Raw genomic sequence first — 25,274 nt, 5'->3', positions numbered from 1 at the left:
ACTTGAGGACACGGGGAGGGGGAAGGGTAAGCTGGGACGAAGTGAGAGAGTGGCAGGGACATATGTACACTACCAAACGTAAAATAGATAGCTAGTGGGAAGCAGCCGCATAGCACAGGGAGATCAGCTCGGTACTGTGTGACCACCTAGAGGGTGGGATTGGGAGGGCAGGAGGGAGATGCAAGAGGGAGGGGATATGGGGATATATGTATGCATATAGCTGATTCACTTTGTTATACAGCAGAAACACACCATTGTAAAGCAATTATGCTCCAATAAAGATGTTAAATAAATTAATTAATTAATTAAAAAAAATAGGGCGAGGGTGAAGCCATGAATCAATATGTAAATCAGTGTGTGGCCAGTGTGTGGCCAAGTCACTACCGGTCAGGGTTTGGAGCTTGAACATTGGATACAACTATGACACAGGAAGTAAGAGTCCTCCTTTCGTGACTTGGGAGCAGCAGCTTCATCATCTCTCCTGAACTGTTGTCTTGATTGTTTTAAATAACTACTTGGGTTGGCCAAAAAGTTCGTTTGGGTTGTACTGTAAGATGCTATGGAAAAACCCTAATGAACTTTTTGGCCAGCGCAATACTATATGCCAATGGTCAAGAACTGTCTTAAATGCTTTTTGTGTTATTTTCTAGTCCTTCTAATAATCCTGTGGCATCAACAGTATTATTGTATTTTACAGATGAGGGAAGTTAAATTGTCAGGAGGTTAGGCAATTGGTCCAGGGCCATGTAGTGGCTAAGCTACAGGGGACACCCAGGTCCCCCAGACTTCACAGTCTATGCCATTTCTCTCCTCCTCCAGGTGGACCAGCTCAGTCTTCCGGGACCTTTTTAGGAAGTCTGCTTTAGTTGAAGACTTTTCTCCCTGAACTGGGCTTCCATCCTCTGGGCCGTAATTAGTATTTTCTGGATAGAGCCTTCGTGATGCCCTTTAAGTGGGAAGATCAGTCCCCCACCTAAAGGGTTTCAGAAGTGTCCTCCTCTAACCCCGTCCTGGATCTCTTTTGGATGTGGTTGGCCTTATAGGGAAGAGTGGCCTTCCTTCATTGACCTCTGGGAGAGCTTTGCTGTGCTGTGACTTTGCATAGATTTAGTGTTGTGTGTTGACTGTCTCTCTCTTTTTTTTTTTTTTTGAAGTATAGTTGACTTACAGTGTTAATTTCTGCTGTACAGCAAAGTGATTCAGTTATACATATATATATATTATTTTTCATATTCTTTTCCATTACGGTTTATCACAGGATACTGAATATGGTTCCCTGTGCTATACAGTAGGACCTTGTTGTCTATCCATCCTATATATAATAGTTTGTATCTGCTCATCCCAAACTCCCAGTCCATCCCTTCCCCATCGCCCCCTCCCCCTTGGCAACCAAAAGTCTGTTGTCTACGTCTGTGAGTCTGTTTCCGTTTCATAGATATATGTTCATTTGTGTTGTATTTTTTCAAACTCACCCTTCTTTTTATTTATTTATTCATTTTTGTTTTATATTGGAGTATAGTTGATTTACAATGTTGTGTTAGTTTCAGGTGTACAGCAAAGTGATTCACTTATGCATATACATATATCTATTCTTTTTCAGATTCTTTTCCCATATAGGTTATTGCACAGTACTGAGTAGAGTTCCTTGTGCTATACAGTAGGTCCTTGTTACTTATCTATTTTATATATGAGTAGTGTGTATATTGTTAATCCCAAACTCCTAATTTATGTGTGTTGTATTTTAGATTCCACATATATGAATGATATCATGTCTTTGAGTGAAGTTTCTGTTTCTGATCCTTAAGGAGTGAGTTTCCACTTTTAAAAAGAGATAAAAGAAACACATGTTCTCTCCCTCTTGCTCTCTCCCCTTTTCTCCATGTGGAGAGACGGGAAGAGAGTAGTTTTAAAGAAAACCGGTGTTATGTGAATTTACCTTTAAAGATTTTCCTCTGCGCAACTTTTAAAGGAAATTGTTTGCGTAACTTGATTTTAGGATCTCTTTGAATGAAGGGGAAGCCCAGCTTTGTTACTTAAAATGTTTATAACAGTCAAAATAAGCCTATTAATTACTAAGGCAAACAGAAGTCAGTCACGTGGTATCACTTTAGCTAAAGATATTACAGTATTCTTAAAATAAGAGTACAGGAGTACAGTCTAAATAAGATGCATGCCCTATATCTTAGCATTTCATTGTCAGAATGATATCCTGATGCTCACTGCAATCATATTAAATATATATCTCAATGATTTAATATCAAGTTGTCCTATTCTATGGCATTGTAGATTTTATAACTTCAGTTTGTTTTTATAACTTTCATTTTTTATAACTGGTTTTCATAAATCAGTGCACATATTTTCTTAGGTGTATTATTTATATTATTAGAGCTTTTAAATGTGGTGCTTAAAACCCAAGTACTATATATGATTTTAATGAAAATTTTATATGTGTTTACTACACATGAATTTTTTGTGTTAAGCTGACATGAATACATTCAAACTCCTTAGGTCCTTTTGTCTACCATAAATGTAAGTTCTCTGAAGCACTGATGTATACCTAGGATATAGTACAGGTTATTTCACAAAGCAACATCAGTCCGACATGTCAGGGCACGGTCGCATGTTCTAGGCACGTGCTAGGCATGTGCTGGGTGGCAGAGATGTGCTGAGACTCAGGCGGTGCTCGTGTGAGCCGATAGCCATGTGGCTGAGGGGTCCAGGGCCACAGCCCATTATGACACCTGTGCGGAGTTACGTTATGGTGGTGAGCTCTGCCTGGGGCTGACGTCGGGGGGCGGTGGGGGGAGAGAAGGGTCCTGGACAAGATGACACCTGAGGTGAGTCTTAAAGGGCAAATGGGAGCTAGGAGACGGTGAGGAAGAAGGCTCCAGACACAGGAAACGACCTTATTGCACCTTCTGGAAACCACAGTCGTTGCATTTGAAAGGGAGATAGCAGATGCCCCTCCTCCTGGAGCACCTTAATCTTCTGAAAGAAGACTCCATTATTTTTGATATACCATTTCCCCAGGTCACTAATATCTGTTTGCCTTAGTGTTTGTGAGGATAGTTTCAGTCAGCTTTCCAAAGATATAAAGCCTCAGTGGTCAGGTCATGTGACATGAAGAAAAACTATCTTGAGGTGCATAAAAGTAGAGACTTTTATATATTCACACAATATAAATATAATCTTATGGTTTTATTTTTTGTGAATGTGATTATTACAGCAGACATAAGATAGAGATACTGGATGTGATATGTGTCCTATGACACTTATTTGAAAAGACCATCCTAATCTAGGTTGGTCATTTACTATTCATAGAAATCAAATATATGCTGTGTCTATGCCCTATTACAATTATTTTTTGAGGGGAAAGTAATTATGAAGAAAAATAGAAAATTAAACTACTATCAGAGGGACCTAAAATTATAAATTTGTGATTAAGATGATTTTGAAATGTATTTTAAATTGCAAGCATATTCACGTTACTGTGTTTGTTTTAGGAAGCAGGGTCCTTAACTGCCATAAATCAGTCTTTAAAATTACCTTCTAAGTTTTCTCAGGTTCTATCTTACCCTTCTACTACTGTCTTCAGTTACATCTTGTCTGTGCCGTGGGAGCTGAGGGGGCCTCAGTTAACACTGTGGATTTTTAATTAGATGGTGGAATTCACAGTGAGGAAGATTTGTCATCGACACTACCAGAAGTGGGTCCTAAGTGTGGTGCTTTGCAGTAAAAGGAGGGTCTCCTTATTAAGCGGGCTTTCCTTGAAGGTGGGCGGGGGGCGGAGGGGTCTGTGGCCACTGCCCTAGGACATCATCATCCTCTGTGTGTGTGTGTGTATGACCACTGCTTACGTCAGTACCGTACTGATGACATTAAATGCGAAGCTATAGAGACAGAGGTCACAGATAAGAATTTCTTTCTCTTGCCCTGTTTCTAGGCACAGATGGTAAAGAGAGAGAGAAAATGAGGCATCTTGATCTCTTGGTTGACCACCTGCTGGTCCTTTTGTATCACGTTCATCCGTGTGTTCACAGTACAGTCTATAACATGAACATGTGCCTGTCTTCTTCCAGGGTAAGAAAAAGAAGAGGAAGAGAGAGAAACTACAGGAATCTACATCAGGTAGGCACCATGTGACTTTCCAGCCAATTCTCGTGCTTCTGACAAGCACCTTTTAAAGAGTAGTCTGCATCTTTCTACACGCTGCTTTCTTCTTCAGCTGTAACATATGATTCTTGAACTCTGCTTTTCTTCCTGAGATTCTTTCAAAATGTTTGAAAGACCTTTCTTTTAAATGTGACTATGTGAAGGTACACCTAAAAAGCTCTTGCAAACCCTGTCACCTGGATTCCTGGTTGCTAACTGTGGTTGTTTTTAAGGTTTTGTTTTTGCTTTTGTTGTCTGTGTTCTCTAACACTTCTGTTCTTCTATTTGCAAAACTCCTTACAATACAGTTTTTTATGATGACTCTCTGATATGCTACCTTATATCCCCTTGAGAATCCTTTCTATGGTTTGGGGTTATTTAAAAATATAAAACATGATGATAGGGTTTATCTTTCGTGTACGTTAATTCAAGGCATCCATCAGTGAGGTCCAGTTTATTTCCCCTTTTCTTTCATAAAAGATAAGGCCTCTACTTGTACGGCACAAATAAGACTGGCTGGTATAAGAACCATAAAAAATAAAGCAAACAGGTCCACATTATATTGTAGCTACTACGTATTTGGAATGTACAAAAACCTCTTCAATAAAAATTTGTTAAAGACACAATTTTCTGCAGGTACAGGTCCAAGAATGACAGCTGCCTACATCTGAAACATGGTAAGAACGACTCTCTGGTCCTACTGCTGACATTAGTTATAAACAGAGGCACTTGCTTGTGAATCTTCTTGCTTGTACTGATGCCATTCAGCATTGCTCCTTTAAAGAGGAAAGGCCACCAAAATCAAATCAGTGCTTTAAAACATCTGATGGTTTTTATACCGGCTGTGGATTTGCAATATAGTGTGTGTCTCTCTTCTCTTCTTCCCCTTTTTGCCCCTTTAATCTTTCTCTGTTCTCTTTCCCCTAACTCTTGTCAGCCATTCCTTACTGACCAGTGGCAAATCTGCCTGCTTCAGAAACAAACAAGTAACGAAACCCGGCAAAATGCCATCTTACTCTGCAAACCCAGGGCTGCGTTGGAGGAGCTCAGGCTGGCCCAGGACCTGGAAGGTTTTGTGGTATAGAGACTTTTTCTCAGTTGAGATGATATACAGAGGCTTAAAAAGTAATGTATTTGTTTCCAGTGAGAAAGAGAGGGATGCTTCGTTTTATCTGTTATTTAAAAATGTGGCATGGGGACTTACTAACTGTATTCTATCAAGTTCTTTATTGGTAACCATTGCTAGATCTCACTCTCATCTTTATAGGTGATATTTATCTCATTTCTTTTTATTGCAGTTATTTGACTTTTGACCACTTGACCACCATCCCTGGCGGGAACCTGGCTTTGTAAATTGCCTCAGTCTTTGCTAGGCTTTGAGTTCACGGTGTGTCTACACTGTGAAAGTTCTTCTCAGAGGCGCTCCCTTTGATTCTGTTCTCTCTAGGAACCCACATCCCAGTCCCGTCAGCTCTATCGTTTGGGTCTGTCTCGAGTCTTTCCTCTCACACTCAGCAGTTTCACAGCCCCGGATCAGGTGCTCAGACTTCCCATCTGGATTATTGTAATAAGCCTTTGGATAATTTTCCTGCTTCCAGACTTCCTTTCTGCCAGTTCATCCTCTGTGTTGCTCCCAGAGGGATCTGCTGAAACACAAACGGATTGTGTCACTTCCCGACTTAAAAACGCTCAGTGCTCCCCACTGTCTGAGGGACGCAGTGCAGACCACGTCAGGGTGGATCTGCGTCTCCCCTGTCCTGGGGGGTTCCACTCTCTGACCCGCCTCACCTCCAACCATGCGTCTTGGGCTCAGTCCAAACAAAATTATTTGCCGTCCCTGAGACAGGTGGAGGCCGCTGCACGGGCTGTCCCTGTGCTTGGAAAGCCCATTTCCTCTGCCTGAGGGTGGTGTTTCTTAGGAGAAGAGCATTAGCCTGCGGGTCACTTCATTCTTGACTAGAACCAGATGACCACTTAATCTTTCAGAACTTAATTTTGGTGCTCAAATTTCAGCGGACTTTCCCAGGGGAATCTGCAGAGATTTGGGTACCAAATAGGTATGAATTTCACATCAGCTGTTTGCCCCGGCAATCTGCGTGAGCTTTTTAATCTTCATTTTCCTCCGCTGTAAAATGGGAACAGTAACCGCCGCCCGCTAGGGTTCTTTGTTTATCGTATGTGGCCTCCCTCCCTCCCTAGACGCCACCCCAAAGACCTAATGCAGCTGCCTTCTCCTCTGTGAAACTTTCCTCATGTTTATTCACGTTCCCCAGGTTCTTCAAAATGTCATCATTGTTTTATGATATCAAAAGTCTTCTAAACTAGCGCTGAGTGGTAGGCTTTTCTCCAGCTGAAAAGAAGATCAGCCCTTCATACAGGTGACCAAACAAGGTATCAGAAAAATAATATCACAGATGATGTTCATATTTAATTCAACTTAACGGCTATTAATTGAGGACCTCTTCTGAGCTGGCCCCCCAGCTTGGTTATAGGAGCACAGGCTCTGCCCCCAGGTGCTCATGGCATCATAGTTCAGAAGTAATTTTAGTAGCAAGCACAGGCTCTTGTACTTCTTCTTTGCATTTTTTTAGAAGAATATTGTCCTTTTAATGACTAAACAAACACTTAGGTATGGACAGCAGCCCTTTTTATGCTCTGCCTCGAAACAGAAAACCCTGATAAGCATACCGTGCTAAGGACCAACATTCGCTGATTTTACTGTGTCCTCTGTTTGCACCAAAATCTTTAATGCTATTTCTGTTAAAAATCATGCAAAAATGTATTTCTCTGCTTCATACTTTGATATTTAGTTTTGCATCCTTAATGATTACCCTTATGTAGTATTTTAAACTAGACGATTAGGCTGAATGCATTTTTGTCCTAGAATGTATCCCAAATATCTCTTTTTAAAATAATGTTACAGTGATCATGGTGTTTTCTTGTCACTTAACTTGTTTTTCTAAAGGTCAAGGGGTGTCCCCTCTGCCCTGTCCCAGAAAAACACAACAAAGTCTCCCCCCCTCCCCCCAAGAAAAATATTTTCACCAGCAACCAGTGAGGCTCCCGTCGGCTGGGCTGCACTTAATCAGGGTCTCCAGTGTTCCTCTCCCCTCTCGTTGCTGGATCAGTCATGCAGCCTTTGAAGTTCTGTCCTCCCCACTATCCTGTTGTAGAGAGCGGCACTGGCAGTCATCTGATAAGAATTACTAAGCAGAGAGGAGGTCAGATTTGCATTCATAAAGATTTCCGCAAATTAGGAATGATACTATCCCTACCGTTTCCCCATCCCCTTCTTTGTTTTAGGAATTCAGAAACTTCTATCTGTGTAGTCGTTGACTTGTTTAGTCATTATTCCGCATTTATTGAGCACTTTATAAATGCCAGTTAGCTCCATAATACCGGAAATACAGTATCGAACAAGGCTCAGAAGGTCCCCGCTCTGTACTGCTTACATCTCGGGGAGAGCAGCTGATTTAAAGCAAACAGGAAAGTGTAAGTGCTATAATAAAAAGAAGACAGGGAGTGACTTGAGGGTCGGCTTTGGCTTGAAGATCATGAAAGGCCGTTCTGAGAAGTGACACTCAGTAATAACCAGCTGTTTTCCCTGGAGGGTATTGTGTGTATTGTTCTAAATGAAAGACCAGGCCAACAGAGCACCCTGTTGTAGAAAGAGCTTAGACTAGACTAGGAGTGAGGCCACACTGGGCTCTCACATTAGCCCTCCCTGTGCTGTATGGCCCGGGGCAGTAGGTTTAAGCTGGAGACTGGTTCCTCCGCACAAGTGAAAGGGGTGCTTTGCTGGCCTCTACGCTCCCGGCCGCATCAGGTCCCAACGTCCTGGTCTGTTTTGTGCTTCCGCGGGCTGCACTGCCTCCCAGTGTTAGTCAAGGGACTCGGGTCTCTTTTTTGTTTACTAATTTGTCGTCCTCATTCTAGGTCTGAGTGGCTCTGTATAACTATAAGGCACCTGTATGATCTTGAAAACGCCTTGTCCACGATGTGCTTGCTCTTCAATTCCTGTATAGATCACTTCCTGCCTCCCCTCCCCCTCCACAGGATGAGTGCCCAGAAGCACTGCCTCTAGTCTGGGGCTTTGCTTCTCCACGGATGCCGTCACGTGGCTCCTTGTTTGCCAGACTTCAGTCCCGCCAGTGCTGGCTCCACCTTATAAAAAAGCCGAAGACAGATGAAATGTTTGATTAGACTTGCTCCTGCACATAGTGTCTGTGAAAGCTCGCAGGACTTGCTTTCAGTTCTGAAGGGAAGTTCTAAAGTCACGGCCCTCCCTGCAGGAAGGTAAAGCTAACGGAGCGCAGTGCCCAGACTGCGCTGGGAGTCTGGGATGGATGCCGTTGACTCCAACGTGAAGAGACTTTTGAGAGGGTTTCTTTCTGCACAGCGAAACTTAACATTAGCCTGCTGCCCTTTAAGGAAATTCCTATTAGATCACTGAGCTTAGACAATCCATGGTGTAGCTCAAATGCTAGGGAACTCTCAGTACCCTGAACTAGAGTGGGGCAGCGGACTATAAGGAAAAGACCCCACCCATCAGGAAAAGACTCCTCTGTGAACACAAAAGCCCTCTGAAAACTTGTTTCTGTTCCTTGAAAGACATGAGTTTCACTTAATACTTTCTCATTTCCCAATGGTGGGAAATGCCATTGCAGTTGCTTCATACACCCAGCTGTGTCCCCATCTCCCTGTGAGTTTCTACTTTTGTGTATTCTATAAGAATATTCACTCTGGTGAAATCAAGTTGAAACAAAAAAATTAGCATTAACCCAGTCTCAACACCTTGCAGCAGACTTTAGGATTATTGGAAACGGGATCCTTAAAAGACATTCCTCCAAGTTGGAGGTGATCCCCAAGCTGTGGGATCATTCAGGAAATCCAGATTCATCCTTAGCTTTTTTAACTAACTTGCCGCTTGTGGGAGCTGGGAGCCCAGGGCCTCAGGCAGTGAGACTTACACACGTTCTCCTGTGCAGGCCAATATCATAAAACGCCAATTGTTCGTTTATTCATTCTGCCAACATCCAGTGAGGCCTGCTCCGGCAAGCAAGAACTGCTCTAGGCAGTGGGGTTACTTGCCAAACGGACCCTGTCCGTTACCAGAGGCACTCCCAGTTTAAGAGGATGCAGACGTACAAATGGATAATTATAAAATAATACGTTTTATGCTACCAAGGAAGTGCGTACAGTGCAGTGTGTAAAAACAAAGGTGACGGAAATCAGAGCGCGCTCAAGGAAGGCCTCCTGCAGTAGGTGACACTTGCGTGCCCAGTCATGGGGGAATTCTTGAGTTTGACAGAACAATGATCGAGTTGCTTTCTTTGAGTTTCCGGTATTTTGGTGCACGTTTCATTTGGAATATGTAACGTCAAGAGTTTGTCAGAAGTCAGAGATTATCATCAAATACTGAACTTCCCTTTCTTCCTGACTTAATCAAGATTCATAAAGAATTAAAGAAGCAGAGAATTAGAATTTTTGAAAAGCTGGAGAGAATTATCATTCTGAGTTTACTAACTTAAAAACTTAACTTTACAGGTTGGTTTACTAATATTTACTTTAGCAAAACATAAAAAGTCCACTATCTTAAAGTTATATAGATGGAAAAGATATTCTTATGATATTTCAGTGTATTTCATTTGATTATATAACGTCAAAGGTCTAGTTTAAAAGTAGAAACAAGCTATCTTTTTTTAAAAAGCAAAAAATCTCTGGTTAAACGCACCCAGAGATACATACGGGCACTCACATACAGACATACTTCTTCTGTACACTATGATTTTAGCCTTGGCATAATCTTCAGCTTGTATACTTGCTGAACTGAGAAACTAGTATATATTTTTTACTAAATAAAAACATTCGCCTTTATTTCCCTGGCACCAAGAGGTGTGTGGGAGAAGTAATTTCTAGTACAGTATAGAATGCAATAGTTAATTGTGCAGTGCTTGGATTTACATCTTTAAAAAAATTGTCTCTAGGGCTTCCCTGGTGGCACAGTGGTTGAGAGTCCGCCAGCCGATGCAGGGGACATGGGTTCGTGCCCCAGTCCGGGAAGATCCCACATGCCGCGGAGCGGCTGGGCCGGTGAGCCATGGCCGCTGGGCCTGCGCGTCTGGAGCCTGTGTTCCGCAACGGGAGAGGCCACAACAGTGAGAGGCCCCCGTACCGCAACAAAAAAAAAAAAAAAAAAAAAAATTGTCTCTAGCTTTCCATTATAGACTGGAGTCATGTGCAGGACTAGCGAGAGGACTGTGACCCTGAAGGTCTTCTAGGAGCGTTGTCTGAAGCTCGGGACTTAGCCCTGTCCTCTTAAGAGTCGGGGAGAGGTCTAAATATTTTCAGCGGTCTCCTTGAGAAAAACATTTATTTCGTATAGTTTTTGAAGCTCACCCTGGGGAACTTGATGCTTTTGCCTAATCTTTGCTCTGAACTCTGTTCCCTAAGTACGTATGTCGTCACCCCCATTAAGTAAGTATCAGTGAGCCTCTGGGTATTTGTTCCTAGGTTGGCATGTCTACTTAGAAAGCAAAGCCAAGTGCTTACAAAGTAGTAAAGTTGGAAGCAGCTAGAGAAACGGTAAGGCTTGTCCAAAGTCTCAGAGTAAAAATTAAGGCGTTGATAATGAGAAAGTGAAAAAACTATGCCCTGTTTTCCATCCTTCATCTTTTTGTCACACGATGAGGCACTAAGCGTGTCAGGCACTTAGCCTAGAATTGCCACTAACCACACAGGATACGGCAGAGTTAGGAGCTCTTGGGAAGGGAGCCTCACATCCGGAGGTGGGAGACCAGCACGGCCGCCTGCACCCTGCTCAGTGCTGTCCCCAAGCTCCTCCTGAGCGTCCTCTGAGTGGTGGCCCAGCCAGTGCAGGACCTCGCCCGCCAGTTGGCCAAGCGTCTGGATCCTGATGGAAACGACCGCAGGCGCGTCATTTGTCTTGTCAGGATCGCAGGTGTGCTGTGACTAGGACACGGAGGTCTGTCCCTGCCTGGGGTGGTAGCCTACCCGTGTTCCCCTCCTCTAACGTCTGGCTGCAAACCCCTGCGAGACGTGTCGTGAGTTAGCGGAAAACTTGCAGAGAATTCACACAGCAATGACACTGGACTGCAGTGTTCTTACTAGGGACTCCCTAGTAAGACCGTTCAGCAGGAAAATGCAGACACTGATAGCAAGGGCAGCCTTGGGCACGCGGTCTGAAACGGAGATGGCTGCCTCACGGCACTGTGTGGCTAGACCAAGCTGCGCGTGGACCGCAGGTTTTCACGTTCTAATCATTCTCCAGAGTGCCTTACGCGCGCTCATGTGACGCGAGCCTTTTCATCACAAGGAGCAGAAACAGCCCCCGCGAGGCTGAGCGCCTCTATTTAAGGGTGCAGGAGCATCGTGCGGAGGCCGAGGAGAGCACTGGAAGGTGGGCTTGGAAAACTGTCCAGACGCTTCTGCTGTCTCTTATATCTGCCCCTCCCCCAAATCACATCCTCCCCTTCTGCAGATTGGCCTCCTCAGTTCTTTGATCCACGTGTCCAGAATCCCTCGAGCTCACATATTCTTACAGTACCAGTCTCCAAAAGAGAAAACTCTTTCAAATTCCAGAGAAGGGGGACTTCCCTGGCAGTCCCGTGGTTAGGACGCTGCACTTCCACTGCAGGGGACACAGGCTTTTGCTCCCTGGTCGGGGAACTAAGATCCCACGTGCCGCGTGGCCAAAAAATAAACCAATACAAAGTCAAATTCCAGAGAAGGGACTCTGGCTAGCCCAGCTTGGGTCAAACTTCTACCCCCATCTGCAGTCAACTGTGGCCACAGCAGATGGCCACACAGTACAAGACAGCTGTCGGGGGCTCACCGCTCCCACCGGGGCTGTGTTGGCATTGGGATCATCAAGAGGGAGGCAGGCTGCAACCCAGCAGACGTCCACCACAGCTCACTAATAAGCTGGTGGCTGGGCCTGTTAGATCAGCAGACAGGGTGATTTTATCTAGGCAACTGTGCATTCGTGAAGGAACTGGTAGAGGATTGTACATACGGTGAAAGCTTTTAAAATCTCTGTTGTGCTACAGTGCCCTTCCCATCAGGTCTTTCCCCCTCTTTCTTTAATGGTCAGAAGAGCTAGAACTGTGTTTAAGTTGCCTTGGGAAACAAACAGGAAACTGGACCCTGGGCTAGCAAGAGTGATCACGTGCCATGAAAAAATAATAGTAGACGGAGAGAAGAATGAAGCTCATTATTCCAACCCTCTCGAGATAACGTAATATTTAGTATTGTTCGTGAAAGCCCTATGAAAGTAAGATCCATGCTATTATTCTAAGACTTCATAGAATAAAAAAATTATTTTGGACAAATGGAGTTTGATAGAATGTTTTCTCACTGAGCCATCCAGATACTTGAGGGAAATCATCCTTCTGGATAACAGAGTTTCCCAGAGAACTCTAGGTTTACCTCTTTAAGTATCAAAACATGTAATTTTTAATTTTCACTTTTGTGAGTGCACCTCTGTCTTCACCAGAGTACATGACAATGAAATATTTCTTAATACCTCATGCCATTATTCTACAGTGTAATGTACCATGTGGTAAATGGTAACAAGGAATTGATGCCATTTGACCCTTCTAGATGACCCCAAATAATGGTTTGTTTTTTTTTTAATATCTGCTCTTCTCTATTTATTGTGTCTTCTTGTTCTGTCTAGGACTGTGTACCCCTCCCCTAAAGTAATTTTCCTTCTGATCCATTTTGTAGATTTGGGAACCAGAAAACAAAGCTTATTTGAATAATATATACATTAAAAGTAAATGGGGCCTGAGTTGGCGCATGGAGGGTGCTCTTATTAGGAAGGGTAAATATGCTTTTTTTTTTTTTTTTTGCTTGAATTTCTTGATAACTACAGTGAGACCCTGAGGCCTTTTCACCTCCTTTTCCTCAGCTGTGTCCTTTGGGTCTGAAGCTGCCAGTCAGCAGATCCAGAGGAGTGGGGTGATCCTGCCTAGAACTGTCTGTGAGCCTTAGCAAAGTCACTCTATTCTATTTGACAGAACGAGGAGAAAAAAAAATGAAAGCACCTCAAACCAGTAGTGCCCGCTTTTCTGCTTAAGTCCTAAGTCAAATCTAACCCGAAGTTTTCTAAATTTTTAGATACAGTCTCTGTAAATATAATGACAAATTTTTTGCTGCCCTCTTGGGATTACTTTTCCCAGCTATCGGTGTGTTTCTGCAGACATTCTATTTGATAAGATATTTTGTAATATTTCATGAGAGATTTTCCAGAATTCTCTATTGGTCGTAATTTTCCACCGGAAGTTCTGTAAGTAGTATAAATCTTGCTTTTACCCCCTGAACATGCTGTGTGAGATCGGAACAACAGAAATGGAACTAACATTTCTGGACCACGTATCCTGTCCTGGGTGCTCTAACAGAAGCCTCTCCATTCCCGTCCTTGAGGCAGCCCCGTACGGGGAGGGATCTCTGCCCTGTTTGAGGGATGAGAAAACGTCAGTAACTTGTCCAGGGCCACGTACGTGGCTGGTGTGCGGCAGGGACAGGTTCACACCTGGCTCTGTCTAACTCAAGTCTCCACCCACTGCAGTAACCAACATTCATTGTGCCCTTTCAGATGCCAGGTACTTACCAAGCCTGTCATGTGTATTATCTCCTTTCATCCCCTCAACACACGTTATGAGGTAGAGCGACTTAACTATTTCCATTTCACAGACGAGGAAACCGGTGTGGCATGTTCAAGTAACTTGCTCAGGATAGCTCTGTCTTCAGAGCTCATGCTCAGAACCCACAACACATTGTCACCTCCCTAGGCCCCATATACTTAGACACGTAGACTCCTACTACATGACGGCGGAAAGGAAGAACACACAGAAGTGTGTGCTCATTCTGTTGCCTCATTTTTAGAAGGTGAAGTTAGCATTTTTAGTGCAGGAGAACTTGTAGAGAGAAAGGTGAACTGGATAAAGAATCTGGAGGTGGGTAGATGAGTCTCCACAGTTACTGTCCTCCTGAAGCACTTTAATATACAGAATTAAAATGGGTTCTGAGGGTCTCTTATTAAAAACTTTCCTCGAGAATGTTTCGGTAGTATTCCCAGCGGAGGTGAAGGTCTAGTGGGTGAGACCTACACTGGGAGGCCCAGCCAACCGATGGTGGTGTACATCCTCACAGGGAGACACCAAGGGCTGATCAGGAAGAGAAACCATCAGCTGCAGACGGAAACCAGAATTTCCCCCTCGAGCAATTTATCAATAGTTCCAGGCCTGCCTCAGCATCATCTTGGCATTGCCGAAGAAGTCTGCTTTCACTGGTCACAGTTACGCTTTGAATAACCGCACAGAAAGGAACCGCATAGATTCAGTGACCCTGCCTCGGTCTGTATAACCTGGATCCAAGCCCAGGGCCAGTGACCCCTTGTCTCGCTGACCCCTCCCTCCCTCCTCCACGTTCTGGGAATCATCTGGTGTCAGAGCTGTGGCTGGCGACTGGGGGACTGACTGGCTTGATGCTGGGACTTCAGGACTAGCTCAGCTGCAGAAAGAGTCAGCACTAACCTTCCTAACGATGCGTTATCATCTCTTCTTTTTCTCAAATACTGGGTAGTACTTACTTTCAAAGACCTGAAGGTGGCCTTTGTAGGTTATACTTTCAATCTTAGAGATTTAATTTTCAAAGTTACTTTCTTAGGCCCTTTGTTCTCTCACCCTGCTTTCAAACAGAGCATAGCCTCTTGGGGTGGGCAGTGGTCCAGATGGAGACCACCTCCACCTCCGCAGTGATGCTGACTAGTGATGGGCACGGCAGGCAGGTAGGCAAGGAGAAGCAAATGAGTGAAGATTTAGCCCCGAGGTGTGCTGGAGAGAACGTAGGTTTAGGGCTCAAAAGCTAATCCTGCCACCTGTAGGTTGGGTGACCTTAGGCAAGGCCTTTCGCCCCTCCCGCAGCGGGATCCTTGTGTGTAAACGCGCTGAAGTCAGCGGAGCTGTCGTGATCGCATGACGTCGTGTCCCAGCGCCTGGCACAGCAGCGCTCGGCGCACGTTGTCCTTCTTCCTTCCTCCTCACCAGCTCCTGTGACCCATGGGGAACCAGGAGGCCTGGGGAATCTCTAGGGGCCCCTCACACCAGCCGCTGACAACCAGATGCCTCAGTTCCCTCTAGGACAGCAGGGCCAGACCAGCTCTGTCGCCGCGCTCGCTTCCTGCTCTGGAGGTCTGCTCTCTGCGTCCACAGGCGGCTTTGTGCAGCGCGGGAGTTCACGCCCTGAAATGGCAGGCTTGCCTCCGATTGCCCCGAGGTGGGGCAGAAGAACTTAGGCAGTAGGCGTGAGGCGGAGTGTGCTGCTGTGAGGAGGGCGATCTTTGCAAAGCCCCCGCCTCTCTTCATCTCTCACAGACTGATCTCTGATACTCTCCCCTCAAATTTCACATCATAACTAAAAACACTTGAAAGTTTCCCACTCCTTGCTAGTAACATGTGGGAGGGGGAGGGAGGAGCTCTTACTCCAACCAGCTTCCTTTCGGGTTACTCACCATTTCCGGACGGGGAAGTGAGCTTACAGGCACGGCTCCAGCTGAGCCGGTGGGTCCTGGTCACGCGTCGCCCCTCCTCCCGCCCCCACCTCGGCCTCTAATGGGCTTGATTCCGCAGCCCCTCCTGCTGTGGGGACAGCCTGGGAAGGGGGCTGGGCCGCAGGACCTCAAGGATATGGGCTGACCCCACGCTTGGCTCCCAGTGGAGGCTTACGTTTGCACGTAAGAAGAAGGAATTTCCCCTCTCCCTCTCATCACATCTTTTGAGCCAAGGCCTAGAAGGCCCTAATGCCTCGGTCAGTGCTGGTCGTCTCCCAGACGCAGGTCCCTCTTGAAATCTTGGGATGTCCCTTTACCACTTGGGCTCTTCATAAGCGACTCCGCCTGTTTGGGTTCCTGCTTCCATTTGGTTAGTGGGATGTTTTGTCCAGATTGGAGTCTGGTCCAGAAGAGGAGCTTCAGAGGGACGGTGGGGGGAGGGTGTTTTCCTGTGCTTCCTTCACACCCACTCAGCAAATGGCCCATGCGTGGTGAGTGCTGGTGGAGGGAGCCCAAGCCTGACGGGTAAGACAGGGCTCCGAGCTCCCTTTGAAGCGGGCGCGGTAATTGCGGCTTTGATTACACCGACTCCACCGCCGGGCTGGGCTGCACAGGGCTCGCCTGGCCAGCCCAGCTTCAGCTGCAGCCCCCCGTGAAGACTTAGATGTGGGAAGTCGCCAGTCTCCCGAGCCTCATGCCTGTGGTTTCTTGAAAAGAATCTTGATTTGACCTGTTTTATGTCTGTAAAGCAACACTGCAAGGCCTTTTACCCCCATTTCTCCCATCTGGGGGTAAGACTGGTCTGCCCTGGTGACCCGATATTCTAAAGGAGCAACCAGGTTCAAATAAGGCGGCTTATTTGATAGGCAGTTTCCTTGCGCACCTATTTGAATACTAGCTACACTATAAGGAGAGCATCCCAGGTGGGGAAGAGTCGCTTTTTGGTTGGCAGTTGTACAGAGCACCTCTGAAACCAGCTTTTCAGGAGGATTCATAAGAGGATACTAAGATAACGAAACAACAGTGGGGAAACGTGAGACTGTAGAAAGCACTGGCTTTATTAGGAGATGTCGAAATTCTTCCCAGGGAAGCGCGTATCATCCTTGGGATAAATGGCCACTCTGGCCAGCCAGGATCGCGTTAGTAATTACGTTGTTATGCTCTCAAGAAGCGGGAGGAGGAGGCACTCTGGGTGCCGTGAGGAGAGAGGGCGACTCGATGGGTGGTCAGTGCAGGAGAGTGGAGGCCGCCGCAGGGCCACGCAGGCCACTGACCGTCTGACTTCGGAGTCAGCCTGAGGCTGGGGTGGGCACGGGTCCCAGCAAAGGGACAGTTTGTCTCCGTGAGCAGACAGGCGCTCCTGGCGGCTGAGGCCAGTCTGTCCTGAACCACAGCACTGGTCTCCAGTCTGTCCCGAACCACAGCACTGGTCTCCAGCAGCCCGGGGCTGCTCGCCATTCCTCACCAGCAAGAGCAACCAGGACCGGGCCTTTGAGAGTCGGTGAGCCCGAGCACAGTGTGGATAGGAGTCTGCGGGCGCTGCCTTCACCCCCGCCCGGGCTCTGCTTCTGTCTCCTTGGAAAGCCAGGGCCCTTCGCAGCTCTTCCATCTTCCTGTGTGAAGCATCTCTACTCTGTGTCAAGTTTAAAAACCACAAAGCTGTAGTGTGGTTTTCCTGTTAAATGGGGGAAGCAGGAGAATAGGAATTGAAACTGTCATTGAAGACCTCATTCTGTTGAAGGCAACATTCTGTGGCTGATTTCCTCCCAGTTTGCTTTTGCTTGTTTTGTTTGTTCACTAGCCACCCGGGTAAACAGTTTCTTCTCAGCTCTGGTAAGTCATTTTGAGGGACAGCAGCGGTGGTGGTTGCCGTGATTCTGACGATGCTAACACGTGGCTGGTAAGAGCCCTAATGGCAGGGCTCACTCTGCGCCCCGCACTCTCTGAGCCCCTTAGAGGCATTGGCAGAGCCCGTCCTCACGGCTCCTGGGCTACAGATCCATCTTCTCTGAACAGCGCGGTGTAGACTGTAACTCGCTACCCAGAGTTGAGTTGAGTTTTCATTATTAAACTATCTCAAAGCTTCCTTTTATTTCCCCTCTAAGATGTCTTTCCACTCAAATAAGAAGCATAAAGGGAATGCACTCCACTTTTTAGAATTAATTTTTTTTTAAAGGAAATGTCTGCTAATAACAAGGACACTGCAAGCACAAAGAGTTGAGATGCGTCTGAGGTGCCAAAGACCCAGGTAGAGTAGGTGCTTCCCTGCAGCTGGCGTGAAGCAGGGGAGGCGGATGCTCTCCAGAAAGGAGTTGACCTTGGAGATGCTTTCACTTTCCTTTTGTCTTTGTCTCATCTTGTTGCAATGTTATATTTTATTTTTAATCACTTTTTAAAACTCAGATTATTAAAGCTTTTGGGATGTAGGGATTCTCCTTTCTGAATGCTCTTATCAGCAGTGTCTTTAAATACTTGTTGAGTGTACATTCCAAGGCTAACGTTAGAGATCCTGGTTGTTAGGAAGGAAAAAACTCTTGAGAATTGAAAAGTCGAAGATTGGAGAAGCGTATGCACCTCAAGACTGAATATGAGCGGACATAGACCATCCCGGTCACAAGGGGGCTTGTTGTAGGAGTGTGAGGGGCACTGACTAACTTGCGTGTGGTTTAGTCTCATGTAAAATCCTACACTGGCTCCCCACAGTGGACTAAAAAGACCAAACACTTTAGAATGACAAGTCTTCCCTGATTTGGCCATTGCCTGCCATTACGATTCATGTTTGGCCATTCCCTCCTGATGTTTTTCCAACAGATTTTTTTTTTTTAACCATGATCTAAAGTATTATGTGTATTTCACATCGTAACCCTGTGCATTTATGTACACATACATGGAACCAGGGTAAACATTTCAGTAAAGTACACTTATTCTCTAACATAGTCTGAGGATTTAGGGCTACCATAGGGCAACCTCTTTTAGCCATCACCAGATCAACAACGTGGATTAATTAAATGCAGAGATCTTAAGACATGTGCTGTATGAAACGGAGGTTACAATCTGTAAAGGTCTGTGGCACATTCACATTCACAGTACTTTATTTGTTCCTTCTTGAGGTGGAAAACGAAGCTCATTCCCCACGTGCAAAGCCAAGGCAGCGACCCCGGGACCTCTCCTGGAGATGGAAGCTTGTTGAACACCCAGACTGTCTCCACGGCTTGCCCAGTCGACCCCAAAGGAGAAATGACACCAACTTCACCCTGAGGTCACTGCTAGAGACGCTGATCCATAAAGACAATCACTGCCACACCCCCTTTCATCTACTGCGAGAGCCATGTTCCACAATAAAAAGCATACAAGGTTTTTCAAGAGAAAAAAAGCACATGAGCATGCTAGCAGGCCCTGGGTCAGCTGAGCAGCTTTCCTCCCCCGTCTCCGCCGTGCACTTCCCAGAGCATCCCGCCTCCATACCTGTAACCTCCTGGCAAGGACAGTAACTTGGCTGCTTTTGCCTGCCCCGAGCCCTGGGAGCGGCCGCAGCACAGCCGTCAGCATCCCGGAGGGAACTTGTGGAAGAGCTCCCTCTTTGTTTCTGGCTTCATGTTTGTTTCTCTTTTCCTCAAGCTTTTATTTAACAGTGCAAAAGGATCAATCTTGTTTGCTTCTTTTTTTTTTTTTAAACTTGAATTTTTTTAATTCACACTTTTTAGTTTTAATCTTCTTGTATATTTTGCTGGCGATGAGCTTTTTAAGTAAAATCGAAAGATCTGGAAGAGTTTGAAATAAAAACGAAATGAAAAGAAGCCCTCTTCTTTTGAGGGATATCTTGTCCGCTAAGGGGCTTCTGGGTGAATTACCTGTAATAATGGTAGCCTGTCTTTGTAAGGTGTCCGATAGAGCTAAGTAAACTGTAACAGCCAGTCCACTCTGTGGGTAGCAGTTGGCAGTCCTCTTTCATTTTATTTTTCTTATGATCGCTTCTCTTTTTTTTAAATGGTAAACCTTAACAGATACTTTCAGCAGACCAGTTTGCAGTGAATTTTCATTTCTTTCCTTCTCACCCCCTTGTTGTAAAAAGCCCAGCACTTGAATTGTTATTACTTTAAATGTTCTGTATTTGTATCTGTTTTTATTAGCCAATTAGTGGAATTTTAAGCCAGTTGTTAAAATGAGCATTGATGTACCCTTTTTTTTTTAAATAGCAAGGCACAGCCTTTGCCCCAAACTGTCATCTAACGTTTGTCATTCCAGTTTGAGTTAACGTGCTGAGCATTTTTTTAAAAAAGCTTTGTAATAAAACATTTAAAAACAAGTCTTTTTTTTTTTTTAAAGAGTGGAGTTCCTGATAACCTGCAGTTGTGTAATGGTGACCTAAATCCATAGGCCAGGCCAGAGCTGGTGTGTCCGCATGATGGGGGCGCTGCCCGTGAGGCTGCCTCGGGGACAGGCCCACCCCCCCACCACCACCCCCACCCCACCCCCGTCTCCAGGCCATGCAGTCCGTAGGGGTCCTCCTACAGCCTGGAACCCCACCTCCTCCTCTCCCACGGGTAGGTGGAAATCAGGGCAACAGGATTCAGATGGGAATGATTCTCTCCCTTCCTGAGAACCCAGACATCCTCACGGGCTCCAGCCGGCACCACTGCAGGTTGTGCTGGTGCAGCCCGTGGTCAGAGCCCATGGGTTCTCAAAACTGGGCTCCCCGAATCAAGGTATCCCCGTGCTTTAACTCCCATTCATCTCCCAAAGTCGACATTTTCCCAATTTTGAGTTTGAACTCCATAATTCTCCCTTAAGCGTTTGTTATACTATATATAGGTTGGTATCGGATTTAGTAGAACCTCCATATTTTAAGTTTAAAACATCAGCATTTCATGGCCTTCCACAAAGCTTCCACAGTCCATTGAGCTAGTCTGCAAACCACCGACATCACTGATCTCATTTCAATGTCTTGCTGAAATTCTAGTTCTGTTTCCTTTTTTCAACCTTCACTACAGCTGGAGAACAGCTGGCTACCATACTTGTAATAACCCTCCACATACTGTACTTGAAGATTGCCATTAAATCACCCCTCAAATTTCTCTTCTCCAGGCTAAGTAATCCCAATTCCTTGAACCTTTCATCAGTGGTCCTTTAATCATTTTCATTAGTATCCTCTGGAACCTCTCCAATTCCTCTTCATTTAGTCCTAAACTTGAAGCAGGGAAAAATGTCTATTACGTTCAGGGGACCTACTTGTTAAAGGTTTCCTATTCATTTGAAACTCTCTCTCTCTCTCTCTCTCTCTTTTCTTAACATACATGAACCAAGAAGTTATAACTGTTTAAAGCTGCCACCGTGCTCTCTCCAGAAGTTAACTATAAGATCCAAGGAAGTGTAGGAAAAATCTAGGGTGTTACTTTTGGGGGGAAAAACAGGTCATAGCAACACATTGGTTCTTCTGAGTCTCAGAAAGAAACTGATTAGTGATAAAAGTCTGTCCGTCAAGTGAACAGAACAAGGATAGTTGTGAGACTTGCACCTCAGCCAAAGCCTTCTCAAGTCTCCTCTCCCTGGGTTCCTCCTCCTCTACGTTTTTATGACGCAAAAAATGGGTAAACAACATTGAAAGAAATGGGTTGTTTGAATCCTCCGGGCCACAACTTGGTCCCTCCTAGTTTTCTATTCATATTTCCTCCAGAATAACTCTTCCTAGATAACCTGGATGTCGTGGCACGGTGCTCACTCCTGGCCCATTCTTCCCAAATCCTGCTTTCTGCAGGCAGCAGTTTTGGTGAAAGGAGAGTCCAAGAGTCCCCTGAGAGGCACACACAGACCAAGGGACACAGTCTCCTGGGGCAACGGGGCAGAGGGACTCCCCTCCGGCCACTGCTTCTGTTTGCTCTTGCAGTGATTCGGCTTCGGCTTCCTTCCCCGCGGCGAGCTCGAGGCTGGGGCGTGTTGCTGGAGGAGGACGGCCAGCCCCTCTCGGAGGTCACAGCGGATGCGCCGGTCGTTACCAAGCAAGGGGCGCTTTCCTTGTGGCTTTAGTGTGTTTGGTTGCTGGCAACTACCTGTTCGGCTGGAAGGAGCCTTGGAACACCTTCACAACTATGGCTGTCCTAAATACAACCATTGTTTCCTCTATACGTTAGGAAACTATGTCTTTTCCTCTAGAAGGTTGAAACAATACGGAAACTTCTGGTCAGGGGCCCGCGAGCAAGAACAAGATGTCTGCGTGGCTTTCTTTTTAAAGGAGCAAAGTCACGAGGGAGCGACGCATGGTCCCGACAGAAAGGAGAAACTTAAATTCCGCGCGACGTACTAGTTGTACAGGTTGCTACATCTGCCACAGGATGTTATCTTTCATACGCAGAAATTTTAAGAGCTGCCCTGTGAAGCCTGACCTCCAGGGATACGTACATGTATACGCGCACAAAATCTGAACTGCTTTTTAACAGACACTGAATAGTCTGAAGTTAAGCATCTTAATAGGAATAGAAGAATGGGATTCTAAATGCCTATGTATGTATTACGGGAAAAAATAAGATGACTGGTTTTGTTGGCTATTACTTAGTGGATACCATCTTGGCAGCTGCAAACCTCCAAAACTTCTCCAGCTCTCTAATGCGGAAAACCTACATTGTCTTACTCTGCAGCTAGGAGTGGTTTTGAGGGAGACTGGAGAATGTATCGGGTATACCGAGACAGCCAGTTAACATAAACGTCACGAGCATGAATCAACCTAAATTAGAACTTGCCTAGCTGAAGAAAAATGCTCCCCTTGTTTACCGTCGGCAGTGCTGCAGGCCAGTAAGGCGGCGTTAAACAGAATTGGTCAATGCACTCATTCAATACCTATTTACTGAGTGAGCACCCGCCCATGGGCTCTGCCGAAATAACTGTCCACTAGGAAAATGTTTCTGCCGTTTGTAAGCTTGTTCACCACCTGCATTTGTTATAATATACAGGCATCCTTCTCCCTGAATAGTAATTTAAACTTTAAAAATCAGTTGCTTATAACGGAAGGAGGTACACGGTGGGGAAAGCCCAGGTTTGTCGCACGGAGCCGGACAGTGTCTGCCGCGCCCGCTGCCAGGAGCTGTGTGCTTCATCCCTCTGCACACACCCCCTCGCGGGCTGAAGAAGATCTCACTGAACTCCGCGAACATACGGCGAGTGGAAAATGAGAGACACCCCACACATACAAAATAACTAGCAAATGAAGTTCCCTTTGAATTGTTTTAGAATTTGTTATTAAACAGTTTCTTTTTTCCCCAATGTAAAAAAATAATACCTTGTTTTTGTAATGCCTGTAGCCATAGAACATATGAGTATTTTTCTTCTGCCCGTGGAAGCAGTTGGTAACCAGGCCTAACCACTCTGTTTTGGACCAAAGAGCGAGGAAATGGTTACACTAAGGGTGCAGAGTCTGGATTGTATCGGGTCATTTACACTGATGTGTTTATTAAATATTTTTCTTTATCTCATCTCTAATAGCTTGAGATGTTACCGGCTCAGTTAAATTTTGATCTCCATTAAATACATGGAGAAGTTGTTCGAAAATGTATTACTTGCCGGATGGAATGAGAACACTGCCTACAAACAGACTTAATCACACAACTGTTGTTTCTCTTTGTAGTCGCAGTGCGAACAGATTAGTCATTCTCTTCTCTGTTCGTAACTTAATTGTCTCAGAATTTGAACTCAGTAGAATCACTAAATTATGTTCTACACTGTAGTAATATTTTCTCCCACCAGGAAGAAGGTGCAAGACAACCAAAGTAAAACGGAGCCCCACAAATTGGCCTGTTGTTTTTACCGGTCCTATCAACGTTACTCAGCTGGAGAAAGGCAACCCACGGTTTCAAAATCTAGCTCGCCCTCCATGCCCGGCTCTAGCCACCATGCAGCGTACGAAGCAAGGCCTGTGCCGTGCTTGCTGGGGACTTAAAAAGCCCAGGGGTGCCTGCTGAACCACTTCATCTGTTCCCCGCATTCCAGCATCGGGCACAAGCTGTGTCTGCTCTGATTCCTAGGATCCAACTAGCTGGGTCTCTTCTTTCCTCAGTGCCTGGTCTCAGAACTCCAACCCATCCAGGCGCCCCTTACAACAACTGGCCCATTTTCAGAAGACCTAAATAGACATTTCTCTAAAGAAGACATACAGATGGCCAAGAGGCACAGGAAAAGATGCTCAACATCACTAATTATTAGAGAAATGCAAATCAAAACTACAGTGAGGTATCACCTCACACCAGTCAGAATGGTTATCATCAAAAACTCTACAACTAACATTGTAGAGACGTGGATGGACCTAGCTGTGTCATACAGAGTGAAGTAAGTCAGAAAGAGAAAAACAAATATCATATATTAATGCATATATGTGGAACCTAGGAAAATGGTACAGATGAACTGGCTTGCAAGGCAGAAATAGAGACACAGATGTAGAGAACAAACGTATGGACACCAAGGGGGGAAAGCGGCGGGGGTGGGTGGTGGTGGTGGGATGAACTGGGAGATTAGGATTGACATGTATACACTGATGTGTATAAAATAGATAATAAGAACCTGCTGTATAAAACAATTAAATAAAAAAAAAAACTCTACAAACAACAAATGCTGGAGAGGGTATGGAGAAAAGGGAACCCTCCTGCACTGTTGGTGGGAATGTAAATTGGTACAGCCACTTAAAAAACTAAAACTAAAAAAAAAACAAAAAAAAAAACCTAAAAATAGACCATATGACCCAGCCATCCCACTCCTGGGCATATATCTGGACAAAAGTATAATTCAAAAAGATATACACACCCCCGCTATGTTCACAGCTGCACTATTCACAATAGTCAAGACATGCAAGCAACCTAAATGTCCATCAACAGATGAATGGATAAAAAGAAGATGTGGTACATACATACAATGGAATATTACTCAGCCATAAAGAAGAATGAAATAATGCATTTGCAGCAACATGGATGGACCTAGAGATTATCATACTAAGTGAAGTCAGACAGAGAAAGACAAATACCATATGATATCACACATGAAATCTAAAACATGACACAAATGAACCTGCCTATGAAACAGAAACACGGACACAGAGAACAGACTGGTGGTTACCAAGGGGAAGGGGGTTGGGGGAGGGATGGAGTGGGAGGTTGGGATTAGCAGATGTGAGCTATTATATATCGAAGGCATAAACAACAAGGTCCTACTGTATAGCCCAGAGAACTATATTCAGTATCCTATGATAAACCATCATGGAAAAGAATGTGAAAAAGGAATGCATAAATATGTATAACTGAATCATTTGCTGTACAGCAGAAATTACCACGACACTGTAAATCAAATATACCTTAATTTAAAAAAAATTGATAGAAAGGAAAAAAAAAAAAAACTGGCCCATTTTCATACGCTTTCAACCTGAATGCAACACTCAATATTGTGGCCACCACAACTTTTATTCTGAAATGTTAGGAGCACTGTGTCTATTCTCCCCTCCAGTCCTTTCTCCCAGAGCAGCAGGGATGGGGAATTTCAAGCGGTGATGAGAGGCCCTGGAGCACAGAGTTGC

The 25,274-nt window shown here is 45.1% G+C and overlaps 1 protein-coding gene across 4 annotated transcripts in view; it reads left to right on the top strand.

Moving 5' to 3' along the window:
- The window catches only part of LEF1 (lymphoid enhancer binding factor 1), a 118,388-nt gene extending 98,355 nt beyond the window's left edge, over positions 1-20,033 (top strand). For 3 of the 4 annotated variants that reach the window (XM_027103475.1, XM_027103474.1, XM_027103476.1), the window contains 3 exons: positions 4,080-4,128; positions 4,789-4,829; positions 18,838-20,033. In XM_027103475.1, the coding sequence (XP_026959276.1) occupies positions 4,080-4,128; positions 4,789-4,823 (84 nt within the window). In that variant the 3' untranslated portion in view covers positions 4,824-4,829; positions 18,838-20,033. The remainder of the gene's footprint in view (positions 1-4,079; positions 4,129-4,788; positions 4,830-18,837) is intronic. The other variant, XM_027103477.1, reaches the window with a different exon arrangement.
- Positions 20,034-25,274: the final 5,241 nt, after the last annotated feature.

Source organism: Aethalodelphis obliquidens, unplaced genomic scaffold, assembly GCF_003676395.1.
Source record: "Aethalodelphis obliquidens isolate GAN/ISIS:26980383/991018 unplaced genomic scaffold, ASM367639v1 scaffold6, whole genome shotgun sequence".
Lineage (NCBI taxonomy): Eukaryota > Metazoa > Chordata > Mammalia > Artiodactyla > Delphinidae > Aethalodelphis > Aethalodelphis obliquidens.
This window is presented reverse-complemented; position numbering and strand designations above follow the sequence as displayed.